The 22,202-nt window shown below is 44.2% G+C and overlaps 1 protein-coding gene across 1 annotated transcript in view; it reads right to left on the reverse strand.

Moving 5' to 3' along the window:
- GRK3 (G protein-coupled receptor kinase 3) overlaps positions 1-22,202 on the reverse strand; it is a 60,947-nt gene that overhangs the window by 16,195 nt on the left and 22,550 nt on the right. Inside the window, exons 3-12 of the mRNA XM_030958926.1 lie at positions 17,357-17,430; positions 14,831-14,932; positions 13,968-14,042; positions 13,005-13,066; positions 11,966-12,017; positions 11,263-11,354; positions 8,637-8,736; positions 2,179-2,257; positions 1,621-1,751; positions 774-868 (exon numbers count right to left, since the gene is read on the reverse strand). Coding sequence (XP_030814786.1) covers positions 774-868; positions 1,621-1,751; positions 2,179-2,257; positions 8,637-8,736; positions 11,263-11,354; positions 11,966-12,017; positions 13,005-13,066; positions 13,968-14,042; positions 14,831-14,932; positions 17,357-17,430 — 862 coding nt within the window. The remainder of the gene's footprint in view (positions 1-773; positions 869-1,620; positions 1,752-2,178; positions 2,258-8,636; positions 8,737-11,262; positions 11,355-11,965; positions 12,018-13,004; positions 13,067-13,967; positions 14,043-14,830; positions 14,933-17,356; positions 17,431-22,202) is intronic.

Below are 22,202 nucleotides of genomic sequence, written 5' to 3' on the forward strand. Positions count from 1 at the left end.
TAAAAATCAGTATTCTCTCAATAAGACAGCCCGGTTTGGAAAGAATTCATTTTGACAATTTTGTTTTGCTTCCAATGGGTTTTTTTGTGTCATCTGTGTGAGCACAGGACACTCCTGAAGTCACCCCTGGGCACCACAAGAGGCAGCCACCAGGTATTGCTTTCACCCTTAACATGTTCAAAACATATGGACTTTTTTCAAGAAGCTACTGATTTGCAAATCTCTTAAGGTGTGACAGGCTGGAGTTTCCCTTTTTGCATAAATTCCAAGACTAAATCAGGTCAATTGAGGAGCTAAGAATGAAACGTGCCAGGTAAGATGTGAATCCACACCCAGCTCCAGGAATTCAGATCCCAGTTAAATCCTGATGGTGAGAGGCAAAAAGGAACAAAGCTTGCCTCCAGTTCCATGAAGATCCAGAAAGAGAAAGACATAATAAATCCAAGATTTTAGTCGGTTTGGGAATATTTAATTACCAGGTTGGGACAATTAAAGCAATCTGGTACTTTAACTCAGTCAGGTTCTTCTCTGAGCAGTGAATCATCCTGAAATAATGTGTCATCTCCCAGCCATGCCTACACATCAGCTGCTACAACTGTGCAGGAAAACAGGGACAGGAGCCCAAAAAACCTCATTAGAGCCACCAGCTCAGCAAGCCTGGGCCACACAAGTGTCATCCCTCCCCTTCAGGCAAAGTTAAGTTATAAAGACAAATTCCAGATGGATTTAGCACTACCTGTGTGTGCAGCAGAGCTCCCAGACAGAATACTTACACACTGGCATGTGGCTTCTTTTTGGAAAAGTCACAAGCCAGCCCAAGGTCTGATATCCTCACGTGCCCATGTTCATCCAGCAGGATATTTGCAGGCTGGAAACCAAGAGAAAGAGGTGAGTGCTTGGTATTCCCCAGCTGACAACTGCAAACTCTCAGAGCACAGCAACTCAAACATCAATACTCCCTGGTAATTGGTAATTGCCTTCTTTCATTTAACATCAATATATACCAGGCACTTCCTAGATAAAAATCCACCTTCTCACAGAGCACTACCATCAACTCCACAGGTTATGAAATACTGAATAACAGGAGGGAATAACCAGGCAAGGTTTGAACACAAAGCAGGTAATAAACGAATAATCCATTCTGGCCTCAAGTTGGTTTTGGTTTCTTCACAGCAGGGGCTGTGTGTGGCTCTTACACCTTTTATTCTCAGTCTCTGGGCAGATTTTCAGCCCCTTGTGCTGTCACTTGGTCCAGGGACTCTTCTCTGGGACCTGTCCTTGATTTCCCAAATGTCAGTGAAAGTCCCCAGCCCCTCTCCTGCTGTTGCCCCCCATCACACACACAAAGGTCTCTTCCAGGGCTCCCAGAAATACAATATATCCTCTAAATCATTCCCATCAGGGAGATCAGTAACACCTCACAGGATTTACTGTGACCCCCAGGAAGCCTCTCCCAGGCTGGTTAAACTGGATAATGGCACAGATTAGAAGGACTTTGAAAACTCAGTACAAAAATCAGGCAGATAAAGAAATAATCCTGCCAAGGAAAGGTTTCAGGAAGGGTAATCCATAGAAGTTTTCTGAGGGGCTGTGTGGATTTAGGCACCCACCAAGCATTACCTTCAGGTCTCTGTACACCACGAAGCGATTGTGCATGTGCTCTAAGCCCAGGATGATTTCAGTAGCATAAAACCTCATCTCTTTTTCAGAAAACACTCCATGCTGGGAGAGGTGGTAGTGCAAATCTCCTCCTGAAATGAGAATTGAGATGTAATTAAGTGCACAGTAAAATCTTACCCTGAAGGCAGACAGGGTGACACTGTGGGGGAACAGCTCAGCTTTTGTAGGTTCTTATTACCTGGAGATCACACAGCCCCACCCTCTGCAAATCTGTGTGGTGACAAAACGGCTGAGAAAGTTCATACAGAGATTTGATCAGTCTGAAACTCCATTTTAAAACGCATTTATTTCATAAACATTTGCATTCAGTGACTAATCCAGCAGAGGATTTCCACATAAGCAAAGGCTCCACACATTGGTTTGTGGAGAGCAGAATAAATCAGCTCATAGAGCAGCCCAGGCTTGAGGGACCAACCATCTCAGCAATCCTCCTGCCAAAATTTCTGTAGCATCATCATCATCATCATCATCATCATCATGTGAACAAGCCTTGCTTACCATTCATGAGGTCCAGAATGAAGCAGAGCTTGTCAGGGGTGTGGAAGGCATAGGTCATACAGACTATAAAAGGACAGTCCTGCAAGGCAAGAGCAAAGAGGTTCACCTTGGGCAAAAAGCAAAGTGTGACTTAGGGAAGCTAAAAATACAGCTGGTATTTTTCCTGTGCTATTTGCCAGCATTCCCAAGTTCTCTCCTGAAATTCAGCTTCATTGTTAATCCCTGTTCCCCTGTGAGGGCCCTGCTCAGGAGACAGTGAAGGTGTTTGGCCCCTGATGCACCTGAACCTCAATCCACCCCATTAAAGACAAGCAGCCATAAAAAATTCCACTGGAAAAACACATCTTTGTTCCCAAGGTCTGCTCACGTGCTGGTACCTCCATGGCACACATTCCAAACCCCATGGCAGCAGCTGGCAGACCCTCCTCTGCACCAGGCCTGTGCTGGATACAAGGGCTCACTCAGAATTATGGAATTGCTGAGGTTGGAAAACCTCTCTGAGATTGAGGGATTCAGCCAAGGCCACCACTAACCTGCATCGCCAAGTGCCACATCTGTGGCATTCACAGTCTCTGAAAAAATTCCTTTGCCCAGGGTTTTTCTCCTGGGAAGCTGAAAGGCAGCAAGAGAGGCCTCAGAGAAAAGGAAAACAATTCTTATCTCATTTGCTTCTCCTGTGTTGCGCTCATGTGGAATGTGTTTGGAGATTGTTTACCCACAGGTGATTGTTTCATTGGATTCTGCTGTGAGTTGTTTTGTTGGGACTCTTTCCAGAGTCACAAGTTTTTCGTTATTAACTTTTTAGCATTCTGTAAGTATCCTTTCTGTATTCTTTAGTATAGTATAGTATTCTTTAATATGATATAGTATAATAAAGTAATAAATCAGCCTTCTGAGAACATGGAGTCAGATGCATCATTCTCTCCCCTCATTGGTGGACCTGCATTTACAACACCACATGCACACATCGGTTAAATCCTCCCTGGGCTGTGACTCCACCACTGCCCTGGGCAGCTGTGCCAGGGCTGGAGAACCCTTTCCATGAAGAATGGACCTGCTCTGGCCATATTATTGCTGATAATAGCCAGAAGGCTCTTGGCTAATGACCAGGAATGGCTGTCACCTCCTAAACTTCTTCTCCAAAGCCATATGGGATGGAACCATGGAATGCTTTGGGTTGGGAGGGACCTTAAAGCTCATCTCATCCCAAGCCCCTGCCATGGGCAGGGACACCTCGTGGTACAAAACCAGGGCTGTTTGGTGGGTCTGCAGTGATCCCTTTGGGAATCCTGGGCTGGGCTGCCCCATCCCACATCAGATCCCAAAGGCAGAGCAGCCCAGGACACCCTGCAGGAGGCAGAGCCTCACGTGACTCCAACAACGTGCCTGGAGCTGCAGGATGGAGCAGGGAAAGCTCTGGGAATCTCTGACAGGAACTTGCTCCCTTCCCAATTTAGAAACAGCAAAACACAGTGGCCTTGGGCAGAGAGGAAAGGGAGGGACAGGGACACTTCAGAGCCCCCCCCTTCCTTCCATGGGGTTTAGATAGAAAGGTTGCTTTATATTTCTAAATCTTTATAAATTTATAAATCTTATAAAGATTTTAATATATATATATATATGTATTATTTATGTATCTTTACATATATAATTTATATTTCAGGGATCCCCACAGTGCCAGGCTATTCTATTTGCAGGGTGTCCTGATGAAGGAAGGAAGGATGAATCTGACTCCATGTGTTCAGAAGGCTAATTTATTATTTTATGATACTATATTATATTAAAGAATGTTAAACTATACTATACTAAAGAATACAGAAAAGATACTTACAGAAGGATAAAAAAAGATAATCATGAAAAACTCTTGACTCTTTCCAGAACCCCAACACAGTTTGGCACTGATTGGCCAAAGAGTGAAAACAACTCACATCAGAAACTAAAGAAACAATCACCTGTTGGTAAACAACCTCCAAACACTTTCCAGACAAGTAAAACATAGAAGAATCAAATGAGATAAGAATTGTTTCCCTTTTCTCTGAGGCTTTTCAGCTTCACAGGAGAAAATTCCTGGGCAAAGGGATTTTTCAGAAAATGTGAATGCCACACCAGGGTATATCCTGCCCCTCTCCAACCCAACTGCACTTTGTGTTTTGCTCCCTTGCAGAGAGGAGGGATGGATGTGAAACACCTGCACAGCATCCAGGAAAAAAGCCAAATTCCTAAATATAAAATGCAAATTTTAAACATCTGTAAAATTTTTTTCCTAAAACTAAGGAGCCTGATGTGGTGTCTAACACAAGATACCACCTTTGGTTATGAGCTCTGTGTTGGGGATTATTGTAGCTGCCACTTAACTTCACAACAGCAGCTTTAGCAGAATTATTAACTTAATTTCCTGCATCGACTGGATAATTCAGAAGGGTCCCCAAGCAGGGCTCCTAAAATTTCAGAGCAATCTAATTACCCAGAAGGATTTAGTGGTAGAATTTAAACACCACACATAGACAAATAAAAAGGTTTTTCTACACCAGAACATAGCTTGCTTATATTTTTATGGATTTTAAAAATAGAAGTTATCTGGAAGTGTAAATGTGATGCATAACTCATTTTTTTTGTGCAAGCATTCCTAATTTCATCACTACCCTCTCCTTGCTTAACAGAGAGAAAAACTGTACTGCAGTATTTTCCTGACACAAAAATCCCAGCAAAGGAGTATTCTACAGCATAAGAATAAAAAAAAAACCACCCTACAATTATTTTTTAAAGGACACATAAAGCAATAAAACCAATTTCCCAGGAGAGCAATTCTTCATGGCAGTCAACTTTCTGCTCTGATGAAAATAAGCAACATTATGACATTAATGTGTGAATTAAGACCAGTTTGGAAAGAGTTCCTTACATCCAAACAATCTTGGATTGAATCCAGAGAACTGCTGAAGTCAAAGCTGTGGCAATAAATCATGTGGAAGGAAAAAAATATTGGAGTAGTCATTAAAAAAAAGTAGAAATGTGATATTTTAAAGACATTAGCACACTGAAAAGTGCTCTAGGAGGAAACCTTTGGGTTTAACTCTTCCCAAAACTCTTCTAAAAGCCAAGCACTGAGCTTTGGGGCACAAAGTGACAGCAAACAGGGGACAAAGGTGTGCAGAGCACACAGCAGCTGTGTCCCAGTTTAACTGGAGGGCAGCTCTGTCCTGACATGTCACCAAAGATGTGTCACTGCTTGAAGCACATAAACACCAACCAAGTACCTGTTCTGCTCCAAAAAAAATCAATTATTGATCTCCTGGGGCATCCTGAGCTGGGCCCTCCAACTGAGGATATTCTGGGATTATATTTAACATATCTTGGAGGAAATCTTGAATGCAGCCATCAGTAAAATCATCTCGAGAAGATCTGGGTAAGGCAGCTGAACTGCTGAGGCTTTTTTAGAAGGAAAAAAGCTGGGAGCCACAACAGAGAGGAGGCACAGCCCTGCACAGCCCCAGGCTTGCAACACAGATGGAATGATCCCCTCCTACCCTCAGGAAAAGATTAATGGAATTATCATTCCTTCCACCAGCACCTTGGCACTGGCTGGTTTCACGGGGTCCATCACCACCTTGGTGACTTCCATGTTCCAGTTTTTCAGCAAAAATCAGGCAAATACTGGCTACTACAGAAATGAAGTATCTTTTTCTTTTTAACAGAAAGTAAAATCTTTTCCCTGCTCTGTGACCTTCCAAGGATTTCACAATGCCTTTCCAGCCTGAAGGGCTCTGTGGGAGGGGAAGATGAGGCCTGTGTCTTGCAGAAGAGGAAACCCAAAGCTCAGTGACAGTTTGTCCCCGTTACACCACAGTGACACAGCAAAGGCACCAAGGGACACTGAGCCCTGCAGAGCCCAGTTTGGTGCCACCAGGGCCATCCAAGAGGCTCCAGATGCTCTGCAGAGGTGCCTGTTGTACTCCTGAAGCCACTGGAAATGGAAAGCTGCTGTCACCACACAGCCATGACCGACTCCAGCCTGGGAGCTCCCTGCTCCAGGGGTGCTGGGGGGAATGCCAGAGCTTGAGGTGGATGAACAGAACTGATTACACAACCAGCTGTGTCAGCTGCACAGCTGTTATTATGCATTTTGCAGAGACATCTGGATTCCCAGTTAAATGACTAATTGTGCTGTGATGGATTTCCCAGTTCCACTCTGCTCTGGGCAGTGCAGAACTGTCCCTGGGCACACCATGAGCCACTGCAGCCTCCCAGCTTCTGTTCAGGGACTGAAGGAATTCTCTTATTCCACCACCTTCAAACCTATCTCATTCTGCATATTCCAAGCCTCTCCTGCCCAGGTGTACCTGACCTGAATGAGCAGCACTTTGTACAAAACCTCTCTTCAAAGTCCTTCAGATTTCTGAGAATCTGGAAGAAATGTCACTCTAACGAGCTGATAATCCTTTACAAAAGAAACAAATGCTTCCTCCTGCTGCTGCCCCTGCTTAAAGCCTCACTGTGTGCTGGCCTGTGACAAAATGCCTCCACCAGCAGCTCCTGATCTATTTTCTCTTGGAATCTCTAGACATCCTAATTCACATTCAGTGCTGCAGCCACAGAATCACAAATTAAAGTTAATGGGACAATTATTACTCATTTGCCTCGATTTCTTGTCTAGTCCCTACTACAGACCCACTCCCCACTGGTTTTCAGGAATCCTGACACACGTGGACAAACTACAACTTATCTCTGGTGAAAACAGGTAACTTGATCAAAAAGCATCAAAAAGGGATGAATCACAGATCCCAGAATGGTTTGGGTTGGAAGAGACCTTCAAATTCATCCAGTTCCACCCCTGCAAGGCAGAGACACCTTCCACTGTCCCAGGGTGCTCCAAGCCCTGTCCAACCCTGGACACTTCCAGGGATGGGGCAGCCACAGCTTCTCTGGGCACCCTGGGAATAATTCCACCCTCACTGGGAATAATTCCTCCCTAATATCCCATCTAACCCTGTTCTCTGGCAGTGGGAAGCCAATCTCCCTTGTCCCAAGTCTCTTTCCAGCTCTCCTGGAGCCTCTTTAGGCACTGGAAGCTCTCCTTGGCTTAGTGGTGGCCATGGCAGTGTGGGGACAATGACATCTTCAAGGTCAGTCCCACACAGAAGATCCCCTGATCTCTGGGGACACAGCCCTGGTGCCTCAGAACAAAGTTTGCTCTGTGCCATGCAGGGAATGCTGCTCTTTGCACAGCTCTGGTACAAAACCACACTCAATTCCTCCTCATCCTCATCCCTCCTGTCACAGACATCTCTTATGAAAAATCCTTTCCTTAGGATTTTTCCTCCTGAGAAGCTGAGAGGCCTCAGGAACAAAATGCAAACAATGGTTATCTGCTGCTTTGGAATGCAACAGCTGCATTTGTGATTGGTCTCATGTGGTTGTTTCTAATTAATGGCCAATCACAGCCAGCTGGCTCGGACAGAGAGTCCAAGACAGTAGTCTTTGTTATCATTCTTTCTTATTCTATTCTTACCCAGCCTTCTGATGAAATCCTTTCTTCTATTCTTTTAGTATAGTTTTAATATAATATTTATCATAAAATAATAAATCAAGCCTTCTGAAACATGGAGTCAACATTCTCATCTCTTCCCTCATCCTAAGACCCCTATGAACACGGTCACACCCCCCATATCTGTGGGCACAGGGGCTGTGCTCCCACACTCAGTGTTTAATTCATGCACCACAAGGTGAGGGAAGTGAACCTTCCTGCCAGCATCACCCGTAGCCATGGCAACCACGGTGTCACTGCAGGGAGGGCAGAGCCACCTCCCATCCTGCCTGGAATTCTCTGAGCCCAACACACCTCAGCCACCAGCCAGTGACCCCAGGGAGCCAACCCCAGGTAGGTGCTGGCTTTTTGCACACACCAGTGATGGTTTCAACTTTAGATTTTAATTCATCTCGTTTTAATCCAATTTATAAATAGAACAGATGGCTTGGAATACACCTTGACTCAGCTACAGTACACAGAAAAAAAAAAAAAAAAATGGATATCAGAGTAACAGGAAAGGGAAGATGAACTGGAGTTTTGTGTGCAGGAACACTTTAGATCCCACCAAAGTACTCTCTAACTCTACAAATAAAAGGAATCGTTTTTACAAGACAGAATCGTGTTTTGGAAAAGTTTCAAAGAAAAATACTTTAAAAAGGAATACTTAAAACGTCAGGAAAGTGGGAGGATGAATTACCTCAGAAATGGGCACCCCCTCAAGCCTCTGCAGCAAAGATGCTCATTCTGTAGGACCCAAACTGATGAAGCACGTTTGGTTTTCCCTTCTCATTTCAGACACATTGCAAGAATCAGGGGGAGGCTCCAGTGGGGGTTAATTCTTGCATGTCACACAAGGGAATTGATGGAATATGCATTATATGTAACAGCTTTTACATTATATGGAAGGAAGAAGGAATAACATGGTGATACTTACTCCTGTACTGACAAGAGACAGCATAATTCTTTCATTTAAGGCTAATGTTTCTCCTTGCTTCATCTTGATTCTCTTCTTATCTAAACATTTCATTGCATACCTGAAAAGAAAAAATAAACATTCAGAAAAAGCACCAAAAATCTCCTCTGCCAGGACTCTTCACTGGCAGCCAGGCCATGCACATTCACAGGATGCTGTAAGCAAGCTCTTGAAAGACTTAACCCCAGGACTAAAAAAAACATAATTTCACTAAAACTAAAAACCTCCAAAATCTCCCAGAATTAACACATTTCCAGCAGAAGCCTCCTGACAGAGAAATGTGCTTTACAAATAATTCCATGTCCAAACCATCACAGTGAGATAGGAATTACACAACATATATTCATTTTCTCATACCTACAAGCAAGGATCTGCCTTAGGAATTAAATAACAAAAACTCTGTTATGGTACCTTTTAATTCCAACAGTTTCAACTCTATCAGGAAAGCAATATCTTGAACACACGCTGAGTTTTTTTGGGTTTTTTTTCCTCCTTAATTTTCTTTCTACTCAGAAAAAGTCAGATACACACAAGAAAGCTTTTTTAGTCTTCTACCATCTGTGCTACACAAATTAATAAAATTTTGCTCACAAAGGATGTTACCCTAACAACCACCAACCACAGGAGGATATGATCCAGGCTGGGTATTTTTCCAAGCTGTTGGTGAGTTCATTAATAGATATCAGTGAGAAGGACATGTGTGCTCCTCCACAGAAGACTCCTAGACATGGATAGTCATGCATATTTTTTAGGAAATTACCACATTACAGCAGTGTTTCAATGCCCATCCCCATCCAGCCCCAGGGCTTCAGCTTTTGGGAGCTCCAGTTCCCAAAAACAGCCACGTCATTCCTGACATCAGTGTTGTTGGGAGTGGGGGAGTGAGGGTGAATTTTAAGTTTGCAGACTGGGAATATATTCATGTGTTCCTGCTGAGGAGTCTGTGAAGGGTGAGTACAAATAACCCCTGACCCTGCCCTGCCCAGAGAGAGGCACTGGGGGTGTTCAAGGCTGATGGAAACCACAGAATGGTTTGGGTGGGAAGGGATCTTAAATCCATGGGCAGGGACACCTTCCACCATCCCAGGCTGCTCCAAGCCCCATCCAACCTGGCCTTGGACACTTCCAGGGATGGGGCAGCCACAGCTTCTCAGGGAACCTGTCCCAAATTAAGTCTGCAGCTCTAAGTGCAGCAGAGGCAGCCTGGAGGGGATGGGAGCTGGGTTAGGGATGGGCACAAAGGTTTGGATCAAGAATTAAACCAAACCTCTACCCAGAAGCTGAACCTCGTCTTAAGTTTTTGCTTCAAATTTGAAAAAGAAGGTTGGTTTTCCCACATTTTGCTTCCCTTTGCTGTATTTATATGTAATAAAACCTGTCCTTTGCTTCACTTTTCCTGTCCTTCTCACTTCCCAAGGGTTTATCCACCTCCTGCCAGAGCCCTACTCAGGCACTCAGACATGGAGACGGCTGGGACTCTGAGAATTGCTGGCTGAGCATGCCTCAAGCTAAATAAAATGTTTATTTTTGTACACAGACAACTGAATGAACTGTACATGGACAAAAAGTACCAAAGCAAGAATAAAGCCAGCGTTGTTAGTAAGAGCATTAATATAAATACTTGAAGTCACTGCAGAAATACTGAATATAATAATAGCAACATTAAGATGTCTTCCACTCGTTAAGAGTCAGAAGTTTATTATTATCAAGGATGTCAGGCACACATAAATGCCAGAGGAGCCAGACACAGGGCACCTCACACATGCCCTGCTCACTTGGAAGGGAAATGTTTAAGGATGGGCTGTGGACTAAAATTGTAGGAGAAAAGCAAGATGAAAGGCTGGGGTGTAAATAAAGAAATGTTCAAAATATCGAGAACAACTGGTTAAATCCATGCCCAGATGTTCACATCAGAACACAATGGGACAATGGTGCCTAGAAATGAAAATCTGATGATCAGGGGAGGTGTGTGAATGGAAAAGGAATAAAAACCACCCAGGGCTGACCCTGGAGCTCCCACTGAGAGTTCTGGGAAGCACAAGTCCAGCAGTGGGATATCCCCTTCCAAACAGCAGCAGGGATCTCTGCTTTCACCACACATGGGGCAGGCAGTGATGGAATTCCCCAATGGGAATGGCTCTGGCACAGCCCTGACTGCCCAGATTTGGGGACAGATTCCTGCAGCTCCACCTGGAGCAGGTGACACCTGAGCAGCCACCATGGGTTCCACAGAAATATCCTCTGATCCAGGGAATTGCTGCTGATTTTAACACATCTGCATCTGTGCTGATTTTAAGACATTTGCATCTGTGCTGATTTTAACACATCCACATCTTCCACTGGTTTTGACAGGACATTTCCATGTGCCCAGGAGCTGTGTGACACTGAGCCCCTGCATGGCATGGAACAGGATCCACTGAGCCTGCAGTGAGCCAGGAATCACAATTGTGGGGGTAAAACTTCATCACAAAGAACTTTACAGCAATGTGATGCTGCTTCCCAGTGATTTCCTAAGAAATGATTGGAAGGATTTCCTCACTAGTCCAGAGTTTACAATCACCTCTGCCACAGAGTGGGTGATACTCACATTTTTCCAGTGTCTGCTTTTCTGCAGCCATACACTTCACCAAATCCCCCTCTTCCTATTATTCTATGTACACTAAAATCATTCATGGTCAGCTGCAAATGGAAACAGAAACAACAAAAACAAAACCTTCATTTTTCCAGCATTAAAAAAAAAACCTACTGTGAAAACATCTAAATGATCCATGAATGTGTTGAGATCCTCAACTGTAATTCAACAGCATTTACTGTGTTGGAAAAGGAGCCCCTTATTGTTGATATTTCCATGTACTTGGAAGCACTACAGTGTGAAGTAGCACCAACAGGCTGCTGTTCCCAAAATCTGCCAGTCTCAGGGCTATTTTTGCAGCTCAACTTGTCACACAGAAGTGCAGAAGGGACAAAAGCTGAGGCCAAGGGAAGGGGCTCACAGGGTGCTGGGATCACAGACTGGAGAGGGAAAGGGAGGTGGACAGGGATTGGGGCTGGTAAAGAGCAGAAATTCTGGCACTTCAGCTCTTTCAGCCATTAAAAAAATCAAAATTCCATTAGCTGAGGAAGGCAGAGGGGACGTCCAGACAGGAATCATCAGGGCTGTGCCTAAGAATAGCAGAGCAGTGACATCCACCACCCTCCTTAATGAGGCCTTTGCAGAGCAGGATTCAAAACTGAACATTCTCTTTCCTGTATCAGCCTCTGACAAGATAAATATACTTGTGAGTACTTACATGAATATTTAGCTCTACATTTTTCCATTGACAAAATCTAGTAAACTTGTCACTGCAAAAGAGAAAAAAAAAAAGTTTAAAAGTTGTCTGAGACTATTGTGTAGAGTATTACAGGAAATGTCAAGACTCTGATATTTAAAATCTAGTCTGAGCTAGGGCGTGGGGTGGTATTTAATAAATGACAGCCTTCCTTTCACCAACTGTAATCTTACCCCCACCAAGAAAAACAATTCCTAGGCAGAGCACACTCCATGTTCTACATCCTTGGGAGAGAAAGAGAGCAGATAACCTCATCCCTGGAAGTGCTCAGTGTGTCCCCACAGCTCTCTTGCATGGTTTTCAGTCATTCAAAGACGGTTTTCAATTTTTAAACAACTATGTTTGGAACTAACAAACATTTAAATTACATCAAGAGAAAGATAATTATAAAAAAAAACACAGGCAGCTCGATTTATGTTAATGAACCTCCCTATACTCCAAGGAACATTTTAAAACTCATTTTATCTTAAAATAGGGAAGACATCAGCAATACCACAGGCATTGGGAAAAAATGATAAAATAGTTGCTTATTCCTACATGAATAATTAAGTATTTATTTTCAAAGTAAGAAAATAACAGCTTTATGGAGGCATTTTTATAATTATCACAGAATGGCACCAAACCAGTTTAGAAAATAGATTTGGGTGTTGCTGGGTGGCAGCTGAGCTTTGCAGAGCCACACACAGGACCAGGAAAGAGCTGCTCTGCTGGGCCAGACTTGTGCCTTCAATTCTTTATTACACAGAATATCCCCAGAACCCCAGTTCTGCCTTTTCTCAGCCCAAACTCCAATCTCTGTGTGCCCTGACTGAGAAATCCCTGAGCTTTCCAGCTGTTCCACGCACACATCCTGACTCTGATCAGGATATCCCACAAAGCTGGGTTAATTTGATTAATCATGCATTAATACACATTTTTAGCCTTATTTACAGCAGTACTGAAAGGACCTGGCTTCCCACTACAGCAGGCAGATAATTCAGGTAATATCCCAGGTTCATACCTTTCCATAAATTTTTGAAATATTTTTCCTCGGAGACTATCACAAATTTCTTCTATATATGGCTAAAAAAGGGTGAGGAAACACAATTAGTATTTAAGCAGACAATAAATGGCTTTTTTCAATCCCATCCAACACAGAGAACTCTCCTTGGCCCCACACAAGAAAACCTCAACAAAGCATTTTAGCTTTATTTGGCTTTTGGAATCTGAGCAGGTGCCCTGCAGTCAAACACAAAATATTTTCATCAGCTAAAAAACCTTAAGGGGTGTGGGGGCAAAAAATTCTTCTCTCAAATGTATTTAACCGATAAATTGTCACCCCTGTGGAACCCAAACTTCCCAGAGCTGCTCCCTCATCTCCGTGGTGCCTCTCTCCTCTCTGTCCTTGCACCTTGAAATCACAGGTGAGTTTTTCCAGGGAAATCCCTGCCCTGGCTGTGTCAGGGCCCAACCTCCCCCCAGGTAGTGCTGAGACATCCCCCAGCACTGCAATCACCAATTCCCAACCACAACAGCTCAGGAGCACAACAGACATCAGGCAAGGGGCAACCTCCACATTTTTTCAGCACATAAAAACACATCAGATTTAGATAAAAGACACTTAGGCTTACAAACACCCCCATGATGGATTAAGACTATTTCTCCACTGTTGCAGCTCAGTTCACCCTGACAGGATGAGCATCTTCCTGATGGAAAGTGATTTACTCTAAATCATTTAATGGCTCAAAATTATACAACTATAAAAACTCTTCTGTTCACACACCAAGGTACAGTTTGCTTTTCTAAATGTGCTTGAAAATATTACAGATAACAAGAGTAAATTGTAATTTTGACTTGGAAAAGCATTTCAATCCCACTTACAGCACAGAATATGTACCAGTCCCATTTATTCAGTCTCTTTAAAGAGTATTTAAAAAGTCACTTTCTGTCAGAGAAGCTGAATGTTCAGACTGTGAAAGCTCACCTGGAAAAGGCTGGCTGGCACTTGTTTCTTGGCTAAATGTGTTTGTACATGATCTACAGCTTGTTTTGAGAAAGGCTTTTGGAAAAGAAAAAGGAAGATTTCAAACAGTTGGAACTGTCAGGAGTTTCATTTCAGGTCAGAGCACTGTTGTTCTTTTCCCCACACAGAAACACCGACCCCAAGGGGAATCAATAGGGCCTCCCACAGGTATATTACAGTGAATATTGTGTGAAATGTGCAGAAAGATCCAGTAACAGGATTATTCTGAAGCAGAAAAGCAGGAGAGGGGAAGACGAGGAGGAGCAAGGTAAAAATCAAAGGGGGTGATGATCCTCCTTTAACAAATCCATGAAAAATCCCATTTACAGGCACAGCTCCAGAGCCAGAAGCAGACACAAACTTTTTACTAATAAAATAATGCATTTTGAGGGAAATAAAAAAAAAAGAAAAGCTTAAACCCTCCACCCAAAGCATGATACCACCAGAATACAACACCTGCAAATCCTTCTTTCAAAAGAGAGCACATGAAACTGTTAAGAACAGATCAATGGGCCCAAACTTCAGCTAGAGGAAATGTGTCTTTTCAATGACTTTAGCCACATCTCTGTACACACCCTGCATTTATTTCATCCTTTTGGAAACAGACATTTAGTCTAAAGAAACATAAACCAGAAAAAATCTCCTGATACTTCCTTTGCGTGCCACTAGTTTTAATGAAAATTACAGCACGCCTCAACCTTTACACCTCAATAAAAAAAATAAAAATAAAAAAAGCAACATTTTGAATTTGGCCAAACCCAGATGTTGGATTTCAAAGGGAAATTTCTGCTGCCAGGAGAGGGGGGAAAGGGCAGGATACCCACGTGGGAACAGGAGAGCAGCTCCTTCATGATGTAGGTGTCGTAGATCTGCCGGCTCCGCGACAGCCGCTCCTCCTCCGAGTCCAGCTTCTCGTACTCCTTGATCTGCAGCACAAGCACACACACCACACATTTCCTTGTGATTTCTCACTCACTGGGTCAAAACAGGGCTTGGGCCGAAGTTTTATTTTATTGTTTTCTTTATTGATGAAGAATCGCCTGCGACAGCACAGTTACAGCTGGGATTTCCCTTTAATATTGGGATTTTCCAATTGTGGAGTCCCATTCCGTTGGTGGAGTCCCCATTCCTGCAGGGATTTAAGAGGATGTGGCACTTGGGGACATGCTCAGTGGTGGCTGAGTGAACAGTGGGACTCACTGGGCTGAGAGGGCTGTTCCAATCAAAAATTCCCTGATTACAGCACATCGGGTACAGATGTCCAAGAAAGAATACAAAGCACATTTCAAAATGTTCACATAGTCCAGCTACACTGTGGATTTGAACCCCAGAGGTGGCTAAAAGGCAGTTTTACAAAATACATCCAGTTTCCTCAGGTGTGCTGTAGGAGATCAGTGTGTTCCAGGTGAAACAACAGCAATCCCAGACAGTTCATTTACAGAACAAAACCTGACAACCAGCTCCAGAACAAAAAGTTCACCCAGTCCAAGGGTCCTCTGGAGCATATTTCGGGAAAGAGCTCTTCCAGAAATGACAAAATGTAAAAAAAGATGCAAGGGGAAACACTCAGCATTGGCTTTCTGGACCTTCCAGGAGCAGCCTGTGAAGCCCTGGGATCCAGATCTGCTCTGTGCCACACAACCCCAGCATTGCTTAGGTTGGGAAAAAAACCTCCAAGATCATCAAATCCAATTATCAAGAGACAAACTGGGACCAACCTACCTCTGGAGGTGGAACATTAATTAAAGTCAGTATCTTTCTAGCTGTACTGCTGGTGTTTGCTGACATGATAAGGCACCAGTCCCACCCCAATCTGCCATCTGTGCTGCTTCCCCCTTGATACCAATTTATAATTAAAATGACTCAAAATGTCTTTGCCCAAGAAACACTTTTAATTAATGCAATGACACAAAATAATTAGCAGTACAGGAGGAAGCCTGATGGATATCTGATTGTCTTATTTGAGTACAACCTCCTATCCCTCAACGTTTGCTTGTTAAAGGACCCGATTCCTCAGTCGGCATTCAGGGGTTTCAGCAGAGCCCCCCAGAGATCAAAAGGATCTCCTGAAAAACTGGGATCAGAATACATTTGTTTTCAAGTATTTAGAAGCTCTTTTTTTCCTTTTTTTTCCCCAATTTTCCACCCTTTTTCTTTTGAATTTCTTTTCTTTTCCTCCTGAAACCGATCGGGATGAATCACTCATCCTGTTAAATGCCTGATCGTGACTCCAGCTGCAGTGATATGAAATCCCTGGAGTACAGAGCTCTTTTACATCAAGCAATTTTTAATGTAGCAATGTACTCAGATTATTCTATGTGTAATAAATGCAGCAAGTAAATCAAATATATAAAAAAAGGGAAAAGCTCCTGGATCCGGTATGTCACAGAGGAAAACACAATGAACCTCTCTTTAAATATCTTTAATGGGATTTTTCCAAAAGTACATGACAAAGCACTGAAATTCTTTTGAGGCAACATTTTGCTAATAACCTAAAAATACAATTTTGAATTGTTTCAGAGATAAAGAGGCAGCCAAAAATATCTTGCTAAATAATCTGGTACAACAGGCCTTTTCGGATTACTTATGACAGTGATATCTTCAGTGTATAAAGAGATGGAAATGATAGAAAAAGATTCTTTATTGACAGCAGGTATCTGATCTGAGTGAGGGAATGGAGTCTTGCTGAGGACTGATCTCCAAATTGATACCAGCTGTTTGTGCTGATAGCAAGGAGAAAAGTTAAATTCTCAACTCATGAGTGAAGCAGCCAAGGCTATTCCAGCTCTAATTAACCCTGAGCATCAGGCATGGGCAGGGCTGCCCTGAAATCAGCACCTGGGACAGGATTCACTGGGGCTTTATTCAGTGTCACAAATGTAACAGGGAAGGAATGAATGAATGGAGCCATGGAGCTCAGACCCTGCAGCAGCAGAAGCTGGAGAGGACCAGTGCATTCCTTGGAATTATTGATCCTTTGGGATGTGCCTTACCCAGTGAAGGAGCTGATGGGCACTGTGCATCTCCTGACAAGGGACACAATTCATCCATCTGAAGCCACCTCTTGTGTTCCCTCTGCCACAGCAGCTCCTGAACCATCTGAGCAGCTCCCACCCCTCATCCCTCCACAATCCCCACCCTTGCTGCCTTTTCCACGGGTGAAAAACTGCTGGGAAGGACCTGAAGGGTTTCAGTGTCACCCCAACACCAGAAAATTCATCCCAGATCCTTTTCTACCAGTCCACACCGCTTCCATGTCCCTCTCCTTCCCTCTCACCATTCCCTGATGGAGCAGGAGCAGGAGAGCCTCACTCCCTGCACAGCCCCAGAGCTCCATCACCAGCACTTACCTCCTCATAGAACTTCAGCTGAGGGACAGCTTCATCGATCTCATTCATGCAATAGTCTTTAAAGAGCAAAAATCCTGGAAAGAAAAACAGAAAACATCAGAAAAACTTGTCTCATTACACTTGTAAAAAGGCTCATGAAACCACCTGAGCTCCACCACGGGCTCTACAAACCTGTGTGAGCATCCCCAATTGGCAAGGTTTAGGATTCTGATTCCAGCTCTTCATTTCCAGCACAAAAGGATCCCAAACCTGCCTCACCTCCCACAGGTGTATTAAGCCCATTACTGCTTCCACCTGCTGAGGATTTTATCAGGCATTTCCATAATGCACAAAAATATCCTGTTCCTCTACACAGACCACATTTTCTTCTCTTTTTTTTTTCCCCCAGTAAAAACTAGACACTATTCACATTTTGGGTTTTTTTTTTGTAGGAGATTTACCTACATTTCACTCATGAAGCACAACCTCTTCTGCACTCCCATTTCAGAATTACCGGTTCATGTTACCTCTAATGGGTTTTATTGCTCAATAAATTACAGCAGGGTCTTTACAGTTCCTTTGCAAGTAATTTAGAGCATGACCCCAGCAGGCTGCAGATGAGAATCTTCCATTAGGAGCATTTTAATGCACTGTCACAAGCCTCATCCCATGGAAGCTCTGTCTTTCCCTGCCTCTGAGCTGGCACCTGCTACCCTGGAATTTCACACAGCAATCTGTGTCACAAATGTCCCCATCACTGCCAAACCCACCCAAAGTCCCCCATCTCCTCAGCCAGACCGTGCACCTCCACCTCTCCTTGCCAGCTTGGCTTTTTGAGGGCAAAAAGTGAAATTTTGGGAGCTGATTCAAATTCCTTATTTCCCACATGACGGAGCCAGCAGCAGCACGGAGCAGAATCCCGCTGAATGGACTGAACTTTTCTAGGACAATGAACCAAAGATTGGGTAATTAAGAGACTGAAGAGTGGCACAAACAGCTCTGAATGCAGTGAAAGAAAAATCCCTGGCCTGGTCCCAGCTCCTGGCTGGTGCCCAAAAAAACCCACAAACAACAAAAAAACACAACAATAAACCACAAAGACAACTGTGGGAGGAGTGTGAAAATATACCAACACACATTTCCAGCAGGGCCACGCCAAACATTCCAGCCCTGCTTAGTATTTTCCAAACTTTTTCAATTTAATTATGGCAGAGAAAGAAGAGGTTCCCAAGCCCATGGCACAGGGAACAATCAGAGGCTTATGCAGCCACAGGACACGGGCCACTCCTCCCTGAGGCCCCTTGGCACTGCGCTGCAAAAACCCAGATATACCCAAAATATACAGACTGAGAGCTCAGGCTGCTCAGCCTGGGGAAGAGAAGGTTGGGTAAGGACCTCACAGCACATTCCAGGGTCTGAAGGAGCTAGAAAGAAGCTGGAGAGGGATTTTACATCAGGAACTGGAGTGACAGGACAAGAGGGAATGGCTTCAGACTGAAATGGAAATTTAGGTGAGATATATGGAAGAAATCACTCCCTGTGAGGGTGATGAGGCCCTGGCACAGGTTGCCCAGAGAAGCTGGGGCTGCCCCATCCCTGGAAGTGTCCAAGGCCAGGTTGGACAGGGCTTGGAGCAACCTGGGATAGTAGAAGGTGCTCCTACCCATCCTACCATGGATGATCTTTAAGGTCCCCTCCAACCCAAACCACTCAGTGATTCTATAATTCAGACAAATCCAATTAGAGCCTAACGTTCCCCAGACTGGAATTGTTTCTGTTTTGACCTCCCATTCTATCAACAGACCCTGCACTTCCCCTGCAGCACAAAGGAAATCTCCTCCTTTACTGCTGCTCTTGGATTGAGTGAAAAATGATCAGCCAGAAACTGCAGCTCTCACATAATGGCACAACGAAGTGACAGATGCAGCATTGAGTAAGTGACAGGAGTTTTAAGAAGTTCAGGGGGAGCTGACGAGGAGCACAATAAGCACAGTTAACAGCACACAGAAAAATAAGCCCAGGAACAGAAAGCAGGAATTAATAAAATGATAGCGTTAAGTAACAGCTAAAAAGAACCAGCAATTATTTATGAAATAAAGATGCTGACAGCTTTGGTTTTAAAGATTCCTTCTGCTATAACTATATAATTTCTGCAACAACCAGATCACTGGTTGTTAACGGAAAGGAAAAATATTTTTTAAGAGCTTCTTCTGGCAACACCAAAGTGATGGATGATATCAATAATACACACACAGAGTGTGAGGCAGCACCCACCTCCTCTGGGCTCCAGCCTCTGGACAACCATTTCCCCCTTCAGCTTTGTATTTACAATCCCAAGACAAATTTGCCAAGTGCCATGAATTGCACTGACTCTAATTACCAAGGCAAAATGTCTTTCAAGGAGGGATGAAGCCACCTTTGAGGTTTGCAGAGGCTCACAAGCAGGAAGGGATGGGCTGGTGGGGAGAGCAGATTCAGGTCAGGCAGTTCAGCCATAACCAGGAGGGGAACCAGGTCAACCCATCTCTTTAAAACAGAACATGAATGTTTACTTCAGTATTCATTCAAATAATTGTGTTTTTTCCAGCATGAGCAGAGTTTTGCATGAAATCCTGACTCTAATCAACAGCATCCCTCCACCCCTGGTTTTTGTCTCCAGAATTCAGCCCTTCCCACAATCAAAGAACACAAATGCTGCTGGTGACCAGCCACACACTCCAGAGCCCTCATCATGTTTGTGGCCTCCACTGGACCCTCTCCAGGAGCTCCCTGACTTTCTTGAGCAGTGGAGACCAGAGCTGAACAGCACAGCCTAGATGTGGCCTCACTAGGGCACTCAGCAGGATTGAAGCCAACTTCTCATTTTCTACTTCCGTGGCATTTTCCTGCCTGTGACTCTGCCAAAGTCCCCCCAGGGCAGCAGCCACAGGGGCCAGCACTGGCCTCTGTCTCCTCCAGCAGTCTAAAGGTCACCTGCAGCCACAACACCACCTCCTCACCCCTGTCAGTCAGCTGAGAGCATAATAAATAAAATAAAACAGAACAACAACGAGGAGCTCCATCATAAAACACTCGGAGAAAATGACTTATCTAATTCTAACTGGAATTTTATGAGCATCAGATTCAAGTGACCTTTTAACAGGAGTAAATAAAAATCTTATTAAAGCAAACAGGAGCGACTAGGTGAGAGAGCAGAGCTAAAAATAGCCACGTTCAGCCCCGATACAAGCGTTCACAATGTCACTGATTGAAAGGAAGCTGCATCTATTTACAGCAGGCCTGAACGTGGTCCAAAACGCTGATGTAGCCTCTTTCTAGTAGGCAAAATAGCAAATTAGAGAACAAAAATATCAAGCTGTTTCCAAATCCTCCCAAAACGTGCTGTGTATAAATACAGAACCCTGACAAACAAAGCAGCAGTGACATCTGCACCAGACACGGGCTCCTTTCCCGGGCAGGAAAAGCTCTGGGAATGTGGGATGGTGCTCAAGGCTGCCACACAGGATCTGTCCCTGCTCAGGGCACTTGAAGGGCTCCAATCTCAGTCATTCCAAGATGTGTCTCATGATCTTTCTTGCTTGGTGAGCTCGGATATCAGCAAGAAGCCATGGCCAGAGGGATGTCTCACATGCTGCTCTCTGCACCTCCCTGCCAGGACACTGCACCAAGGTGGGCCAGGCTGGAAATCAGGAGGAATTTCTTCCCAAAAAGGGTGGTCAGGCATTGGAAGGGGCTGCCCAGGGAGGTTTGGAGTCCCCATCCCCGGAGGTGTCCAAGGAATTCCTGGACGTGGCACTCAGTGGTGGCAATTTGGCACTAGTTGGACTCGATGGTTCTGGGAGGAATTTCTTGACCCAAATGATTTTGGGATTCTGGGGCATCTCCTCCCCAGGAATGTCTCTTATGTAGAGCTGCCACAGAAAAACAAAGCTCAGCCACCACACCATGGTGACATTACAGCACAGCTGTGTTTAAATCCAGCTGTGGGTGTGTTCAACCTCCTGAAATAGCCCTCAGTGACCTGCAGGTCCATCAGCACCAGGAACAGATCTGGGTCATTGACACAAACACTGGGACAAAGTCTCAAAAAACCACATGAAACCTGTGATTCCCACCAGCCTGCAATTGTCACAGAACACCAGGCCGGGCTCAGACTCCTGCTCTGTGCAGTGCCCGCACAGAGCTGACACAGCACACAGTAATTCAGGCCACCTAAGAGCTCCACAACTGAGAGAACCACCAATTTCCCTCTCCAGGAACAAAGATCACCAGGGAAAACTGTGTAGGAATTGTGCTCTGGCAAGGTGCAAAGCCACAAGAATCCTCCCAGCCCAGAAAGCATCACACATTCCACTCCTTTCCTTTCCCTTTTCCATTCTTTCCTAATTGAGCCTAATGTTCATTCCCTTTGCATTAAAAATAATACATTATAACAGACTGAAACATATTCCTGTGCATAGAAAGCAGGGGAAAAGAACAAACTGTATTTCATGAGGACGTGCATCCAATGGTGAGGAGAACAGAACAATTTCCCTAGAACAGAACCAAACTGAGCTCAAAATGAGGCTGCAAGCTGCCAGGTAGCTTGTTTAATGAGGTCTAGAAATCATTATATGAAAATAAGCTTTGGCTAAAAGGTTTTAAGCATTGTCAAAGAAAAACTTTTTTTATTTCCAGGCCTTTTTTCCAATAGCTTTTCATCTAGGGAAATCACTGCTGAAGCTTGGTCAGCCCTCTTTCTAAACACCAGACTTGTGCATGCCTGGAATTCCTGCAGGGAGAGGAGCAGGAGAGCTGAGCTGCTCCTCCAGCGCTGGCACTGGGGACAGAATGGAGGAATATTCACAAATTCTGTGTCAAACCTCAA

The sequence above is a fragment of the Camarhynchus parvulus genome, chromosome 15 (genome assembly GCF_901933205.1).
Source record: "Camarhynchus parvulus chromosome 15, STF_HiC, whole genome shotgun sequence".
NCBI classification, from domain to species: Eukaryota; Metazoa; Chordata; class Aves; order Passeriformes; family Thraupidae; genus Camarhynchus; species Camarhynchus parvulus.